Here is a 17,865-nt window from a genome sequence, read left to right as displayed (position 1 = left end):
ACTACCCTTTATTTACATTACTCTCTCCCTTTCTTTCTTTTTCTGCATGGCCCCAATCCTACAATCCAATCAGCACAGGTCAACACTTAAGTCCCCATGGAGTCCCAACAATGATGTCACTGGTGCACCACTCAAGCTCCATCCATGCAGATCAGAGACTACATTTCAGAGCAATAGTCCCCAACAGGACAGTATCCACAGAATAAGAACTATTGCATTGCAAGTTTATTCACAACAGGACTGGATATTTTTCTTTCACCTCTGCAGTTTTGTATTTTTGTTACAAGTACATTACAATTTTTAGTAAATTTTTCTATGCTGCTAAAAGCAATAATCCCTATGCCCCCAACTCTACTGTATGAGCCACTGACATTCCAGGTCACAGTGAGTGGGGGAGGGAAGGCACCACAGGCCAGCTATTCCCATCCTCCATAGGTGGGTGCAGAGTGGATGGTAGAAACAGGGAATAGGTGGAGTCTTGGCTATGCCCCCCAATATGCTGGCCAGCAGAGCTGAGCCAGATTGGAGAGGAAAGTAATCTAATACTGGTACAGACAGCAGCAAATTGTTTTCTCCCTGTAACAAGGGGTGAACCACAGAGGGATTTGGGATCAAGAGTCACAATTCCCTCCCTGATCTTCTCCAAGGATTATACACAGTCTAGAGCAGATTGCAACATAACAATCTAGTCCTAAAGAACAATAGAGCAAAGCTTTCAGTGCTTCACTCTCAACTCATTATAGATGTGCTCAAAATATGACTGTGGTGCACAGAAAAAAGGTAAGATTAAAACAGACAGATCATTATGCTGTTAGCAACAGTCAGCCAATGGATATTGAAGTGCAGTAGAGTAACAGTGTTTTGTGACCATCATGATTCAGAGTCTGGTAATGTCTGTTAGATCTCTAAGGGTATGTCTACACTCCAATTAGATACCTATAGCTGGCTCACTCCAGCTGACTCAGGCTTCTGGGGCTAGGGCTAAGGTGCTGTTTAATTGCAGTGTAGATGTTCAGGCTTGGGCTGCAGCCCAAGCTCTGGGATCCTCCCACTTCACAGGGTTCTAGGGCCCAAGCTCTATTTTGAGCTAGAACATCTACTACACAATTAAAACAGCCCATTTGCCTGAGCCCCGTGGGCCCTAGTCATCCGGCACAGGCCAGCCACAGGTTTTTAATTGCAGTGTAGACATACTCAGTGAGGTAGGTATAGCAAATACATTTTGTTATTGTTTCTGCTAATCAAGGAAAACTCAGATCAGAAAAACATCTTATTTGCAGAAAGGTCCAGCCATTTTACCCAGTTTTCTGTGCACATTGACTGAGGAAAAAGATCAAGGAGTCAATGATTAAATGACCAATCCCATGTGAGGATCCATTAGTGTAGACACCTACAGCCATGCTGAGTCACACTGTTGTCAGTGGGTACTCACAAAGGTGCAGGGGTCTCTGCTACCAGATTCTAATGCAGAACAAGGAGTCTAAAATGGTACAAAAATGCAATTCATCTTGGCTCCTCCACCCTATTACTCTGTTATAGTCACTGACTACACTAGATCGTCAAGCAGCCAGCAAGAGTTCTTACCCATTTGCAGATACCAAGTCTTTCTTGCAACAGGGTTGACAGAATCTTTCATATGTGTACAGCATATATGCAGTATATTACAGCAGAAAGATAGGAATTAAAGCATTGGTGCAGGTAAACCATACTGTAATTGCACTTTCTGATTCAGGATTAGGCTACACAGCAGCCTTCTTTATTCGGTTCTAAAGATGTGTATAGGATCCAAGCCAGCTCACAAAGCTTGACTACTGGAATTTCAGAGAATATTTACTCAATGGTATCACTGGAATACATAACTCTCAAATTTACAGTGAATTATTAATTAGCTAAGATTAATTTTTAAAATTCTTTATTTCCTTCTACCTTTCCCCAGAGCTTCTAAACTCAAAGTGAGATATTGCTTCAAAATATTTTTATCATAACATTTAAAAATATAAAAAAGGAAAGAACTGTTTAATAATGAATATAAAATAATGCAAATTAAATCTAATGCCATTAACAAGAACAGTATTTACCTTTGTGTTGCATCTGAAGCCAAGGAATGTCATCATGCACGCATGTGGAAACACTGGGTAAATTGAAGGCTCTGCTTGAAAATGCAAGATAAATTCACATCATTCAATTTTTATATATTCCCTATATTACATACTTAAATTATGAGACCAACTACTATACAATACTAAGTGACAATTTTTCAGTCTTTAAAATATGATTTAAGGAGCAATCAATTTTTTTTTTTTTAAATAATCCACTATCAAGAGAACAGAGTGGCTTTGGGACTTGCTAATTGGACAGAGTTTTGAATTTCCAGATTAGCTGTTCTCCTCCCAAACAGTTGTGCCCAAAAGTTATTGCTATCCAATAGCTGTACGGTGCCTATGTGAAATATGAAGATGGGCTCAGTCCAAGCTCTCCAGCTCCTGGTGGACAGGCTCCCCATATCATGAAAATAAACACAACTGCCACCCTTTTCAGTAGTATCAGTGGAGAAGCCAAGGAGTGAATGAGCATGGAGACACAATTACCTTGTCAGCCCTGGAGATTACAGAGTTTATGCATATTGACAGAGAAAAAGAGGAGCTTGTAGTGCCTATGTGTCTGCTATCCTGTTATATGGGCTTCATATGCACTAAAAGAGAAATCACTTAAAACAGAAAACACCCCACATCCTTCAACATTGATTGTTGTAGTCATTTTCCTCATTATTAGCCAAACTATAGGCTGGTTCATGTGACTGCCCAGGCTATAAGGGAGGATAAGATGTGCCCTTATTCCTTCATGCTGGCTACCCAGGTTTCAGGTAAATGTGTGAGGAGGAGAACAACCTCCTGCAACAACCCCCTCCCAAATAAATGAGTGGGAGTAGACTGAGGGTTGTCTTCACCCCATCTCCTCTGCCCCCTACTGCCAAACTGCCTATTCTGGTCTATTCCAGGGTAGTTTTTCAGAAGAATCCCATTAATTTTAACTGTTACATTCAGCGTAGTTTATTACTAAGCCTTTGTGAGGTGTTACGCAGGACATTTTTCAGAAAAAAATATTCTAATCAAATTTGGGGAGATATTCAGTGTTCAGCTATTCACATGTTCTCTGAATCAGTTAAAGTGTGAACTTGGTCACTGTTATATACAGTTTCAGTCTCATTCCAATGACATCACACCCATTTTATTTGTCCCATTTTAGTCAATGCTGTTGCACTACCATTTAGTTTTACATATTGATGACTATGTAAAAGTTACATGCCCACACAGTGCATGTTTGTCCCAAGGCCGCAGTTCCCAGCATTATTATAAAATAACTATGTGCTGCAAGAGCATCAGCACCGGAGCAACTCTGATTCAATAACACAAGGGACTTTTAAACCTAGAATAGCATTTTCATGCCTAGTGCATAATCAGGGACATGAGCATCCAGATATTAGCAGCAAGTCAATAGAAAATTCAGGGGGAGGAAACCAATACTATAGTATATGTATATTTTGGCCTCAGGCATTTTAGATTTGTTAGGATACTAACTTATACAAAAATGTAGATATGGCTTTAGGACTCTGGGCACAAATGGAGCCGTCTACCTGGCTCTTAGTATTACTGTTATGGGTGTAACAGCATTAACAGAGAGTATTCATGGCTGGTTTATTTTACATACAAATTTGTTTTCATAATAGTATCAAGAGGCTCCAGTAAGTGAACTTTTAGAAGTTTGATACATTTAATTGATTATCAGGCACATGCCTTGTAACACCCTCTAAGAAAACTATTATCACCCAGAAATACACTGCCTGTGCATGCCCGATTGTCTAGATTTTAGATACAGCTTTCAAAAATAAAATTGTAATTCTGTACATGCTTTCACTTTCCTTACAGATCACCCAAAATGTCTGTGAAAGAGTCCCAATTCTTTTTACATTCGTAAAGTTACTTTGCCCTGGACTTTAATGGGAGCATGATCTTTTGTTTTGAACTTAGTTGTTTATGAATTTGGAAATAAGCCTTTTGGGTAAAAGTTATACAAGATCATTCTGATGTTCATATACATTGTGTGAAGTTAATGAAAGCAACACAAAACGAAGTCAGACTTTATAATCAAGTTTTGACCAAAAGCATCCCCACTAGAACTTAAACAAATTCACCAGAATTTTGAGTATGTTAATGGGCTCCCAAGGAAAGCTAGAAAATCTGAAAAGCATAAGATATCCATATTTAGGAAGCAAGAGAAATTGTGGGAAGGTTTTTCTCAGGCTCTTCTAGTTTAGGATGCTTATTCATACTCATCCATGGTGTGCTGCATTTCCCCATTATCCCCTACTTAGGGCAAAGCATAAATACCACAACCAATCCCTGAATCATTGTGAACCTAATCAGATTGTTTTTCAGCCATGCCTCTACTTGTCCTCTAATTGTGCACATACAGTTTGGTGGATACCCATACTTCACGAGCCCTCGCACATGTCCTTTAAATAGCCAAATAATTGCACATGTGCAAGTGTTAACATTTGCACGTATTTAAAAAAAAAAAAAAAAAAAAAAAAAAAAGCACTGAGGGATTCAAATGCAAACACTTGCAGGTGTAGTGTATGTAAATGGAACACACAGTTAGCATGTATTCACACATTTTCATCTGCAAAATGCTGACATAAGGATGTGTGGGACCTCAAATGAAGATAGAAGTCTGAAAATTTGGGCTCATAAAACTCAACATGAAATAACCCACTTGGTAACAACCATTTTCTCTCTTTTATATTTAATTTCATTTTGGTGTTCTCTTTTTGTTTGCCATATTGCCTCAAAATTAATATTCTGAATCTCTCTTCTATCTAAATGTATGTGAGACAGTGCGCCATTCTTTGGACCACCACAAACAAGCTAGAGGTTTGCCATGTTTTGTAGCAGATTTAATGACTGTGCAGGCTTTCCAGAGCTTCTTTGTTTTATTTATTGGGTCTCCTCCACCAGATCATCAGTACAACCTTGGGCAGCAATACACAACTGGACATAAACTTCCCCCTCAGCCCACTCTGAAGAAGCAAAGACTCCCTCATTCTGAGATCCTGTAATCCCTGGCCCCTACCATCTTCTCCTTGTACGTTATTACTGTCTTTTAACTGCTCCCATATGATGGGTTGGGTTGATTGCTCTCACTAGCTCATGAGCCCCCAGTCTAATAAAGTCCTTCAGCACCCATCTCCCAATTAAGTCCACTCCAGTGGGGAATAGCCAGTACTGTAGTGACCAGAGTGCTGGGTTAGCTCTAGGATCCTAGCATTCAATCAAGGAGATTGAAAAAATGAAGCTGTGGAAAGCCTGCACAGTTGTTAAATCTGCTATAAAACTCAGAAGTTGTTAATAAATGGATACAGGTATGTTATTTTTTGATGCACCGATTCAGGTGAGGAGGATAGAAGCAGGAGCAAATGAAAGGTTTCATGTAAGCTATAATTTTGTTTTTCTCTCAGGATACATGAAAAGAAACAGCCAAAGTTTATTGATATAGCTAAAATGTTTACTGTGAGCAGCTACTTCTATTGTACTCATTCTAAGGCAAATATAACTATCCTACCAAACAGATAAAATTGTTTAAGGCATCATACTTACGTCTCTGTATCTCCCACCAATATTTAAATGACAAATATTCAGTGGGAGCACCTCTCCACCACACTGCTCCCTCCCCATATAGCAAACCCCCCAGTGGGCTTCCTTATGCCCCTTATGTCAGAGTTGTAGGGGACAGGTGGTGCAGGAGCTATAGTCCCTTTACTAGCTTTCTCCCAGTAAAGGGTTACCTTGTACAGTGAGAATTCTGGTTTTTGGCCACTACTGACCAATTTCTGTCCAACATATGCCACTCAAGCAACGCAGAGTAGACTTATTGGTCCCAATAATCCAACCCTATCTTTGACATTTTAAAGAGGACATTGAACTATATTCTGTGAACTCAATAAAAATGTTTCCTTATAGTTCTTTTTTCTATGTAACAATATAATGTTTTGTTGTACAGGTTCTGATCCTGCAACACTGAAGTGAATTGGAGTTTTTCCATTGATTTCAATGGGAGATAAAAGAGGACCTTAAAGTGGACATTTAGTATATATAAACAATCAAACTCAATCCCCTCTTACTATTATAAATGGAAGTCTGTAGCATATCTCATTGGAAAGAGTTTATCCTACATGAACAGTAAGATCTTGGTCTTGGATATAAGCTGTCATTGTGAGGTACTGATGAACTCCATATATGTAACACTGTATATATGCCAACAAAAACTTTTTTCTAGATTTGTTAGAATGTCATTAATTCAAAAGCATTGATAAATTTTAGAAACTAATGGGTCTAAGTAATTTACAGTGATCACACCTTTTAAAAAAATTATATCCTATCAGAAGACAAGGTCACTTTCATATATAGCTTGGAGAAGAGATGGGGAATAAAAGGCAAAATGCAGAAGTAGATATTCATTGTCTTTCAGTCAGTTTTTACCTGACAGATGTACAATTTTTACTTTTCTCATGCTTCATAGCTGTACTCACTGATTCAATCTTGGCCAATAGATCACTTAGGCTAATTGTCTCTATTAAAAACAAAAATAGAAACATTTAAAAAGTAAATTAGCCGTATATCTGTATACACACATTTAGCAAACTAAATGGGACACCTGATGCTTTCCTACAACAAAGGGTTTGTGAAACTACTCATAAATGCACACTCTGCCAACACAGGCATTTTCTCATATGTTGTTCTGCAATTAATTTTGCACTCAAACACTGAGCAACTGGACCGCACACAATGCACGGCTCTGTTTTATATTTCTGAGCACACAGAAAATCAAACCACTTTTAACTGTATAAATTGCTTTAGAAAAGGATCTGGCTAAAAACGCAGGCATGCGGTCCATGTTTTCAAAAGAATAACCAGTAGCAAAAATATTCTGCAGACTTCAACAAGATGGGTAACTGGCAAGGACTTCGATTCTCTCCACTCCTTTTTTCATCCTCCCAAAAATAAAAAAGAATACTGGAAGAGAAATACCTATCTCTGTGTCTATTCCCCAAGATTAACGTAGATTCAGACTTAAAGGCTAAAAGGGACCATCATGATCATCTAAGTCTGACCTCCTGTACATCGCAGGCCACAGAACCTCGCCCACCCACTCCTGTAATAGACCCCTAAGCTCTGGCTGAATTACTGACATCCTTAAATCATGATTTAAAGATTTCAAGTTATAAAGAATCCACCATTTACATTTGTTTTGACCAGCAAGTGACACGTGCCACATGCTGCAGAGGAAGGCAAAAAATGCCCATTGTCTTTGCCAATCTGACCATATTCCTTACCAACCCCAAATATGGTGACCAGTTAGACCTTGATCATGTCAACAAGACCAACCAGGCTGACAACTGGAAAAGAATTCACTGTAGTAACTCAGAGTCCTCCCCATCTAGTGTCACATCCCTAGCTGTTGGGAATATTTGCTACTAGCATTCCCAGATTGCCTACAATGGCATGTGGCCTATCTTATAAGACCATCCCCTCCATAAATTTTATGCTTTTAATTATGCTCTATGTTTATTTGCAAACACATGCTTTTTATTTATTTGAATACCCATGTAAACATATTATAAAACATTATGGGCAAAGGCAAAACTGTTAAGATTTGGTAGCCTGATTTTCATATCTTCAGCTCTCACTGATGCTAATTCAGCACCTCTGGAAATCAACTTATTTAAGTGCTTTCAGAGAGAGAGAGATATACAATTTTGGAAAGATAAAACATAAAAAGATAGAAATGGGTTCTATGACTAAAATGATATAAAATGGAATCTTAAAAATGCAAGAGTTCTAACCCACTAGTAGAAAATACAGGAAGATTTAGCAAACTCACATTGATCTTATGAGCTATTCTCATACCAGCTCAACATTTCAGATGAAGGCCCAAAACATTCTGTCAGTATATCCAGGTGAAGTCATCCCCAAATCCAAATATGACCAAAAAAATGTAACCTTGAGCAGATGAGCAAGATTCATGATAGTAGTGCAATAAGGGGAAACCCTTTTGCTCAGTACATAGTTTGGATCAGGAGATGGAGTAGCCTCCACAGTCTCTGCACAAAGGCAGCCTTCTGCTACCCACATGTGCACAAAGGCAAAGAAAAGCCATGAGATACCAGCAGATGTCCTGGACTGTTGCTGCCTATGAATTCCTTCTCTGAACTGGTGTGTAGAGACCCCTTGTACTACTAATCTTGCCATCATGTGCCCATCAGAAACCCTACAAGAGCGACCCTGACACCCTCAGAGAGGGCCAACTACTGATCTTCTCTTTTGTGGAAGCATAGCTTATATTAGCTCCTTATGCCCATTTATAACGACCTTGTCTGGCCTGATTAATCCTGAGGATAGTCAGGCCAGTGCAGAATGAGATGTAGAGTGAAAACACAGCAGCATATCTGTGGTCTGGGATCCTGAAACTGCTTAAAGAGTCAGGAGTCTCATAAATGAGCTGAGCTCCTCCTCCTCCAACTTTCTTTCTGCATATCCAACACAAGAGAGCTGCAGTAACTCCCAGAAATAGTTGCAGGGGCCAAAGGAGACCATTACTGGTGGAAGAAAATTGTCTCTCAGGTGGTTCAGGGGATCTTGCAGAGCTGCCAGCTGAAATTGAGAGCAACTACTGAGTGTTATTTTCTCCCAACATTGGATCTTCTCTCCACAATTGTGGAGTGTGGCCAGACCTTATTTGTACTATGGAGGGAGCGTAAAGCCAGAACTTTGTATTTAATCTATTTTATTATAAGGTATCTTTGTGGCTATGTATTTCTGCTTTCTGTTTCTTTACCTAATTTATAGGCAAGGACAAATTAAGGCAATCCCTAGCTGTAGGCACCACCCAGATGGTGCCCTCAGATATAACCCCCTTGCCATGACCCTGTCCCTCCATGGGCTGGCAGCAGGCCTCTGTGAAGATGAATGAGGCAATTCACACCTCTTGGAACTATTGTTTGCAGACTGAGACAGGAATCAGCTACACTCAGGTGATATTTTCAAGCTTTTCTTTGTATCTGTGACATCTAGAAACATTTATTTGTAAATGAAGTTAAAATTTGTATCACATCATGCGACTCCAAGAAGTGAGGCCCTGGGCATGGGACCCTCTTGCCTATGTTTTAATCCATCCCTTACTATAGGTATAATATGCCTCATGAATTTTTAATCTGTTTTTCACTTTACAATTTTATAAGTTAAAGAGCATCGGCCATTTCAGAGACTATTCCTTTACAAGGTTTAAAATATGTACATAATCGATTTAACAAGATAACGGTATTTTCAGTTTTGCTGTGATCAGTAAGTTTCCACACTCCACAGGGAAAGCCTTACTCTCACTACATGGATATCTTAAGGAATTTTAGCCTTCTCCAAAAATCTGTACACTCAGTACATAAGGTGGGGAAGGCAAGGGGCATTAGAGTGAACAGCTGTGCATTTTGGTTTGTTTCTTCAATTTTGCATTCAATAGATACAAGTATTTTTCAAACTCTATTTTAAACAGTCTGACCACAAATCCCTTGCCCTCCCAGCTGTTCAACTTTCAGTCTTTTGGTTCTTGTGTTATCATTTCACCACATCCCCAGTCACTATAGAGTTTTCCAGGAGAGATAAGATTTAAATTTTTAATGTAAAAACAAGCAGCAAAAGCCTCTTTGACATAAACCTTTCAAGTCTTTTTGTGTATTGTAAAGAACCAAAAAAGGCTTTACCAATTACCTTTAACTTTATCCAGTGAGAGGCACTACTATTCCGGATCCTAGTTAGACATATTCTTAAAAGATGTTTTATTAGTGATGCTAATCCTGTGGCTTCTCCTGGCAATATTGCCATTCCTCTTTGCATGAAATACTTTTCAGTGTCTCTCATTTTGGTACTTTCATTCATACTTCACCATTTTATTGGCACATTGAGTTTTGAAAGATAGCACCGTTATTTGCTATGTTCACACTAAATTTTGAACACACTATATAAAGATGTACAGTGACAGTGATTGAGTAGGTTCAGTCATAGCCAATTATCCTGCTAACATTCTGGGATTTATCAAACATAATTGTCCTTTGATTAGGCTACCGAAACCATGAGTCCTGCCTGACAGAAATATTTTTGAAAGGCACTGACAACTTGCACACCATATTGTTGACTCAGATGTCAGCTGTTCTGAAGTTCATGCATAAAAGACTACACCAATCCATAAAAATTTCTACTGTTCTACATTTGTTTTTCCCTAAAAAGTGATGTCTTAACACAGCATTTATTTTATACATTTTTTCAATCACGCAACTGTGATAGCCCAATGACATCATAAAATCGCTAAACAACAATAGACCAGAGGGTTGGGCTGTTGCTGTTGCACCCAACTGGAGCCTCTCTCAGGCTCCTCCATCCAGGTTGCTTCACTCTAATCCCATTGGGAGCTTCTTCTGAGCTTTCTTTTCCCTTCTGGCTGTTGCCGCCTAGCTAGGGGTTACAATCCAGCTTTCCTTCACCAGCCATTTAATATTTCCACAAATGGGAAGTTCTTTAGTGGTTCTCCCCAGGTGCTACTATTTCCTTGTATTTCTGGACCCAGCCAGCCTGCCCGTTTCTTTTTTTCCTTCTCCCCCAGCCCCAGCTAGTCTGCAAGGTACCTCTTCTTTAACCTCTTTATAGAAGATGTGCAGAGTTTATAAAACAACATAACAGCATGAAATTTTAATTAAATGTTTAGGCGGGGGAGGATGAGTGATAATTGAAAAGAGGCCCAAATGAGTGGGTCCTGCAAGAAAATCGACAGGTGTTTGAACTCTGACTCTAGATAAAGATGAAAATGAAAGCAGCTGCTTTGTCAGATTAAAAAATGAAGAGGTGTTTAGGTGCTTTTGAATTGGATGGAAGATTTAAAAACTAGTGGGAAAATTCCTCAACTAAAATTGTTTTTTTAAAAAGGAGCCTACAGTGTTCGCAGCATTACTGCCATTTTCTTAAATAAAATAACTAATAATGATAACATACAGAGCTTGTTTCTTGCAAGATATAGTTTTCCAACAACTAGAATAGCTATGTGTTAAGAATAGCAATGTGTTTAGCAAAGTTTAACTGGGAGACAAGCATTCTGAGAAAGTGTGCAGTTACTGAGGGCTAAAAAAAAGAAATCACTCACACATCCCGAACCCAGTCCTGAAGCCTTACTTATGTGAGCAGTCCCATTGAAGAATAACGGAATACTCACTGAAATTCACTAAGCACTCAGGAATCAGTTTGAGGAACAGAGGCATGGTACTTTTGGTGGGTTTGTTTGTTTGCTTTAGCTGCAATGGCAACCCAACCCCACTCTGCTCAGACATCTGGAAATGTCTGCTTCATAATGAGCATGCTCAGAAGCTTAACACAGATACTATTATAGTTACACCCACACTATCAACTTGATACCTGCTATATTCTTACACTCCCATAAGTAAGGGCTCTAGAACCAGGCACTTTGATTGCTATAGAGGTGATCTAATCTCATAATCCAGGTGTTTATCCAACCTGTTCTTAAAAACTTCCAGTGATGGGGATTCCTTGCTGTAGATTGATCTTAATACTTCTTGTCCTACCTTCAGTAGACAGGGAGAACAACTGATCACAGTCCTCTTTGCCCTGAACACAGCCCTGAACACATTTGAAGATAGTTATCAGGTCCCCTCTTAGTTTTCTTTTCTCAAGCCTAAATATGCCCAGTTTTTTTTCAACCTTTCCTTATAGGTCAGGTTTTCTAAGCCGTTTATCATTTTTGTTGCTCTGGATGCTCTCCAGTTTGTCCATGTCTTTCCTAAATGTGGTGCCCAGAATTGGACACAATACTCCAACTGAGACCTTAGAAGTGCCAAGTAGAGTGGGACAATAACCTCCTAAGTTTTACATACGATACTTCTGTTAGTGCACCCTAGAATATTAGCTTTTTCACAACTGCATCACATTATTGACTCATTCAATTTGTGATCCACTATACCCACCTCAATCCTTTTCTGCAGTACTACTGCCCAGCCAATTATTCTCCATTTTATTTAATTCATTTAATTATTCTTCCTAAGTATAGTACTTTGTGCTTGTTCTCATTGAATTTCATTTTGTTGAATTCATACCAATTCTCTAATTTGTCAAAGCCCTTTAAAATTCTAATCTTCTCCTCCAAAGTTCTTGCACCCCCTCCCAGCATGGTGTCATCTACAAATTTTATAAGCTTACTCTCCACCCCATTATTCAAGTAATGAATGAAAGTATTGAATTTTACTGTACCCAGGACTGACTCTTGTAGGACCTCATTAGATACACCCTCCAAGTTTGAAAGCAGACCATTGATAACTACTCTTTGAGTATGGTCTTTCAACCAGTTGTGCACCCACCTTTTAGTAATTTAATCTAGACTGCATTTCTCATTTCCTTATGAGAATGTCATGTGAGACTGTCAAAAGCTTTACTAAAAATCAAAATATATCACGTCTACCCCATCTACTAGGTCAGTAATCCTGACAAAGGAGGAAATTAGGTTGGTTTGGCATAACATGTTCTTGACAAATCAAGGCTAGCTATTCCTTATATCCCAGTTCGATTGACTGGTCTATAATTGCCCAAGTCCTCTTTGTTCCCCTTTTTAAAGATAGGTTTTATGTTTGCTCTTCTCCAGACCTCTGGGTCCTCGCTCATCCTCTGAACTCACACTGTAGTTAGACTAAATTTTATCCCTCCCTTTCTAGGTTATGGATGTATTGGTAACACAAGGAACAACAGCAAAAATGTAAACTTCAGCCTAAGCTTTTTCCTTAATTTTGGTTGTTCCTAGAGTTTCCCTGCAGGGACCTCTCTGTCCTAGACCCTAGTTCTGTCTGTCCAAAGAGCCATTCCCATTTTCCTTATATTCAGGGTGGAGTCAATGAGTCACACATGCCCAAATGAGCCAGCAAGAATCAGTCAGAATCTCTTTGTAGGATTCCAACTTCTGCTAATGCAATGAATCAATGTAAGAATCCTACCACCCTGTTACAAGGACATATATTCACTTACTTTCTACATATTACTGGTGGCAGTGGCGATCCCTTGAGTTGAGGATGATCTCCTTCATGTGTTTTATTTTATATGGGTCCTTTGATGACAGAGGAGTCTGATCCTTGAGCCTCAGACTCTTTGGCAGACATTGCAGGTGTGTTGGAAGGCATGGTTGGGCCACGATCACTGCATGAGAGTTTTCTGTCCTTTGTTTTCTGGCATTTTTCTCCAACCAGGGTGAGACAATTTTCCTCCAAAACGGTTGTTCCTCCTCTGACAAGTCTTTGCCAGTTAGCCCTATCTTGGGCTACTGTCTCACAGTGTGATGTCGATGCCACATTTCATGATGTTTTTCTTGAGGGTGTCTTTGAAGCATTTCTTTTGACCTCCCCATTTCCTCTCTCTTTTATTGAGTTGGACATACAACAATTGTTTCAGAAGGCATGCATCAGGCATGCACACGCAATGCCTGCTCCACCTCAGCTGGTGCTGGATAATCAGAGGCTCAACACTGAAGGTGTTGGCCTCCATGACTGATGTTAGTATGGCGATACTCCCACTTTATATTGAGGATCTTCTGAAGAAAGTGCCGATGTTCCAGGTTTTTCAGGTATTTTCTGTAGGTCACTGAGGTCTCACAGGCATAGAGAAGAGTTGGGATTACCACCACTTTATAAATGAAAAGCTAGTGTGTTCATGGTTGTTGAACACTCGGCAGGATAGTTTGCCAAAGGCAAGGCTGGCACAATGGATTCTATGCTGAATCAGAGACATCCCTCAGCACCCAATCTGGAAAACCCTCACCAACCCACAAACACCTGAAGAAGTTCGTAAAGCAATTAAGCAAATGAACAATTAAGCATCAGGTCTGGTGGCATACCAGCTGAAGTACTGAAAGTGTGGGGAGAAACACTGACAAACAAGTTCCATTTGCTCAAAATCTGGCATACGGAAAAAATCCATGGTGATTTATACAATGCTAACATCATCACCATTTTTAAAAAGGGAGATAGGGCTGATTGTAGCAATTATCAAGGCATTGCCCTCCTCTCCATCACTGGGAAGATTCTTCTTAGAATCTTATTGACTCATCTGCTCCCTCTTGCAGAGGAAGTACTCCCAGAGTCCCAATGTGGCTTCAGACCATCACGAGGCACTACTGACAGGATTTTCACAGCTAGGCAGTTCCAGGAAAAATGTAAAGAAGAACACCAGGAGCTATACATAGCCTTTATCAATCTGACCAAAGCCTTCAACTCTTTCAATCATGATGCTCTGTGGAAAATCATGTCAAAGTTTGGTTGCCCAAGCAAATTTACCACCATTGTAAGACTCCTCCACGACCAGATGACAGGCTCCATCCTGTGCAGTGGCTCTACCTTTGAGCTCTTTGCCATTTGTAATGGCATAAAGCAATGTTGTGTACTGGCACCCACTCTCTTCTCTATTTTCCTAGCAGCTATGAAAATGCTAATCCAAGTCCATCTGCCACAGGGTATTGGCATCCAATATCAGACTGACAGCAACCTTTTCAACCTCTCTCACCTCCATGCTAGAACTAAAGTAACATCAGCAACAATAATTGAACTACAGTACACAGATGATCATGCTGTAATCACACATTCCAAGGAGGATCTACAAACAACCATAAACTGCTTCTTAGAAGCTTACGGCTAACCCTGAACATTGGTAAAACAAAAATTCTCCATTAGATGCAGCAAAGAAGATCTACATTGACAGAAAGGAACTGGAAAATGTAGAACACTTCACCTACCTTGGCATCCATCTTTCACAGAGGGCAAACATACATATTACTGTATCAATGTACTGAACCTATTCATCTTAATTGTGGTTTGAATGTTGTGATGCATATATAGATATTTATGCAGGAGCTGTTTGATTCAGTGTATTTGAAATGAGGTGCCATCTGGCAAGTCTAGGTAAATTATTTCATGGCTGAGAAACAAGTACATTCCCCCTCAGTAGAAAATTTTGTATATAAAAATGGACCTTTGTAGACTCAGAATTGCCAGTTAGACCTGTTCTACACAGTACACTATCAAAATTCATAGGAGATCATCGTTGCATCTCTCTCAAATCTCTAGCATTATGGGACTTGTGCCACCTGTTCAGAGAAAAAATAAAAAATGATAGGAAGTTGGATATGGTTTATAGCATGTAGCCTGTGGTGGTTTTGTTCCTTTTATGTCTGAACAAATGCTTGACACAAAACCACAAGGGCAAAGTCTCATGTCATTTTCCCAGAAATGCAAACAACAAAATTCTATCAACACTAAATAGCTTCCCCAATAAAGGAAAATTTAGGTTCTAGATTCTTTTTTTCAGATATAGAAGGTACTCCCCATAATGGCTTTTGTTATGCCTCACGTGGCACTAGTCGCAGTTGTAACTTACGAGGCAGGGATATGCACAGTGTCTAGCTTTGGCACTGTTTCTGCTGATGCTCATCATTACAGTGTATGTACCTTTTTCTAGCAGTGACTTTCTGCACTGCAACAGAATTTTATACACAACACTAAAACATTCAAGTACCACATCTAACAAGTTGCCAAGATCCAGACTAGATGATAAAGAGAAATCAGGTAAAGGCAAAGAATATGATTTGCCTTCTGAGATACAAAGAGGGGGTCTTTGGAAGGAAGAAATGTGAGGCTACAGTAAGAAAATCAGGGGATGAAATATGATGACCTCTGGCCAGGGCTATGCAAGCAACATCAGCTCCATCTTGCTTCAACTTCTTGTTTATATGGAGGAACAGCAAGTCAGCATGAAGATATGCATGAGGTTCTGTATAGGGCTGGTCAAAAAACTTCCACAGAAATTTTGTGATGGAAAATTGGGTTTTTGACAAAACAAAATTCCTGAAGGTGTCTCCTTTCTGTGGAAAATTTTGACTTTTTGTTCAAAAACCAAAAACCTGAAAACCCAAAAAAAGTGTTTGTCAGCTAAAATTGAAGGCAAATTTGAAACTAACAATATGCCTCACCATTTGGAAAACACTTACTGTTCATAAACCCAGTTTGCCACCCTTGCTCACACTGAGTCATACGTTGACTCTATGAGTATTCCCATTGCAATTAATAAGCCAAATCTGCCATGAGACCTCTAGGGAGTTATGCCAATCTATGCCATCTGAGAATCAGGCCACTATGAGAAAGCAAAGCAGAACTGAGCCCATAGTAAGGAGTTACATTTTTTTTTCCTTTTTAAAAATTACATATAGTGAATGTGACCTTGGGGGAAAAATTGCATAGAGAAGCCTGCCAAAGACTCCAGCTAGCAGGAGCACAAGGTGAGGGGGTAAAATGGAGCCCAAATAAGGCCCTTCTCCATCCCAACACCCTCTGGATCCAGAACTGTGCAAAGTAGACACCACAAACACAAACACACACACTCTGGGGGCACTATGATCCAGAGGGACTGCCCCACCATATGGATTTGGTGGAAAACTAAAGACAGGAGCTAGCCAGAGACACCAGCCAGGAGGAACAAAAGCCAACAAAACAGGGACCTCTTTACCTTCAGACAATCCAGTCAAAACTATAGAAAGTTCTCACTTTCTCTGCCCTGTGTTGATTGGCTGTTTGCTTCATCCCTTCCGCGTCCCCTCCCTCACAGTCTTTTTACCTCACCTACACTGAACACCTAACCTCATCTGCCCTGTCCACCTCACACTCCTTCCCTTCCGTTTTCTTTCCAACTGATCCTCTTCTAAGCAAACCCACACAAACACATGCTAAAAAAATTGTGGAACTAACGTGTTTGCTGACATCACATTGTTCTTTCTGCTTGTGTCTTATACCTCTTCCCCCACCCTGTCTTGTCAGTCTATTTAGACAATTTGATCTCATTGTTTCCTAGTACTTCCCTGTGCTGGTATCCATCTGTCTTTTATCTTCTACTTAGACTATAAACTCTTTGGGGAAGGGATTGCCTTTTTCTTCTGTTTGTACAGTGCCTGGCACAATCTGTTCCTGGTCTATGGGGTCCTAGGCACTATGGAAATACAAATAATAAATTAAAAACATCTTTCTCACCTTTTTTCATGATACATTGTGGAGATGGTTGGACTAATATCTTAGAACTCTGAGGATATGTTTTGAAACACTTAGATGTGGGACGGTTTACAGAGCTTGGTCTTCCAGGTGGCTGTTCTAATCCTTCTTCTAAAAAAGAGACTCTGAGAAAATTCTTTTTAAGATTTGTTGTCAGAATAGGAATACAGTTGTAAGTAGTGGCATTTTTTGCTAAAATAGGAGGGGCACTAGTAGAAGTCCTTGTTGGTTCCCAACTGGAAGAAGATACAGATCTATCATATTCCTGTTGACAAAATAAACATGTTATTAAACTAGTCACAACTAAAATCTGTCAAGAGTTATCTCTGCTGTGTTGACCTAGCTGCAGGTGATGATTCTACTATATTTTAAAAAATAAGAATCTGGGGTTACTGTGAGATAAATGTCTGGCTATGAATGTAACACACAGTTATTTCAGAAGTTCCAGAAACACTAGAGGATGTTATTCTTTTTATAAAATTAAACTTTTGGCATTTCCCGACTTTTGTGTACCTCACTACACAATGTTGTCCATTTAAAATAGTTTGTTTTTAAAGGATGGCGTGGATGAGGGGGTAATCAGTAGGTGAGCAAAGTCTTTAGGGCTTCAAAACTCTGCTGGCTTAAAAAACTTGCAAATAGGGTGTGTAAATCTCATAAAATTAAACTATTTGTCCAGATAT

General features: G+C 39.5%; 1 protein-coding gene across 1 annotated transcript in view; it reads right to left on the bottom strand.

The window, feature by feature from the left end:
• The window catches only part of IQCM (IQ motif containing M), a 107,898-nt gene extending 90,682 nt beyond the window's left edge, over nucleotides 1–17,216 (bottom strand). Inside the window, exons 1-2 of the mRNA XM_067551591.1 lie at nucleotides 17,165–17,216; nucleotides 2,079–2,149 (exon numbers count right to left, since the gene is read on the bottom strand). Of these exons, the coding sequence (XP_067407692.1) occupies nucleotides 2,079–2,149; nucleotides 17,165–17,181 (88 nt within the window). The 5' untranslated portion in view covers nucleotides 17,182–17,216. The remainder of the gene's footprint in view (nucleotides 1–2,078; nucleotides 2,150–17,164) is intronic.
• Nucleotides 17,217–17,865: the final 649 nt, after the last annotated feature.

The sequence above is a fragment of the Emydura macquarii genome, unplaced genomic scaffold (genome assembly GCF_026122565.2).
Source record: "Emydura macquarii macquarii isolate MOO-44397 ecotype Brisbane River unplaced genomic scaffold, CSIRO-AGI_Emac_v2 contig_1363, whole genome shotgun sequence".
In the NCBI taxonomy this organism is placed as follows: Eukaryota; Metazoa; Chordata; order Testudines; family Chelidae; genus Emydura; species Emydura macquarii.
Note: the sequence above shows the minus strand (reverse complement) of the source record. Positions and strands in the feature narration are given on the sequence as shown.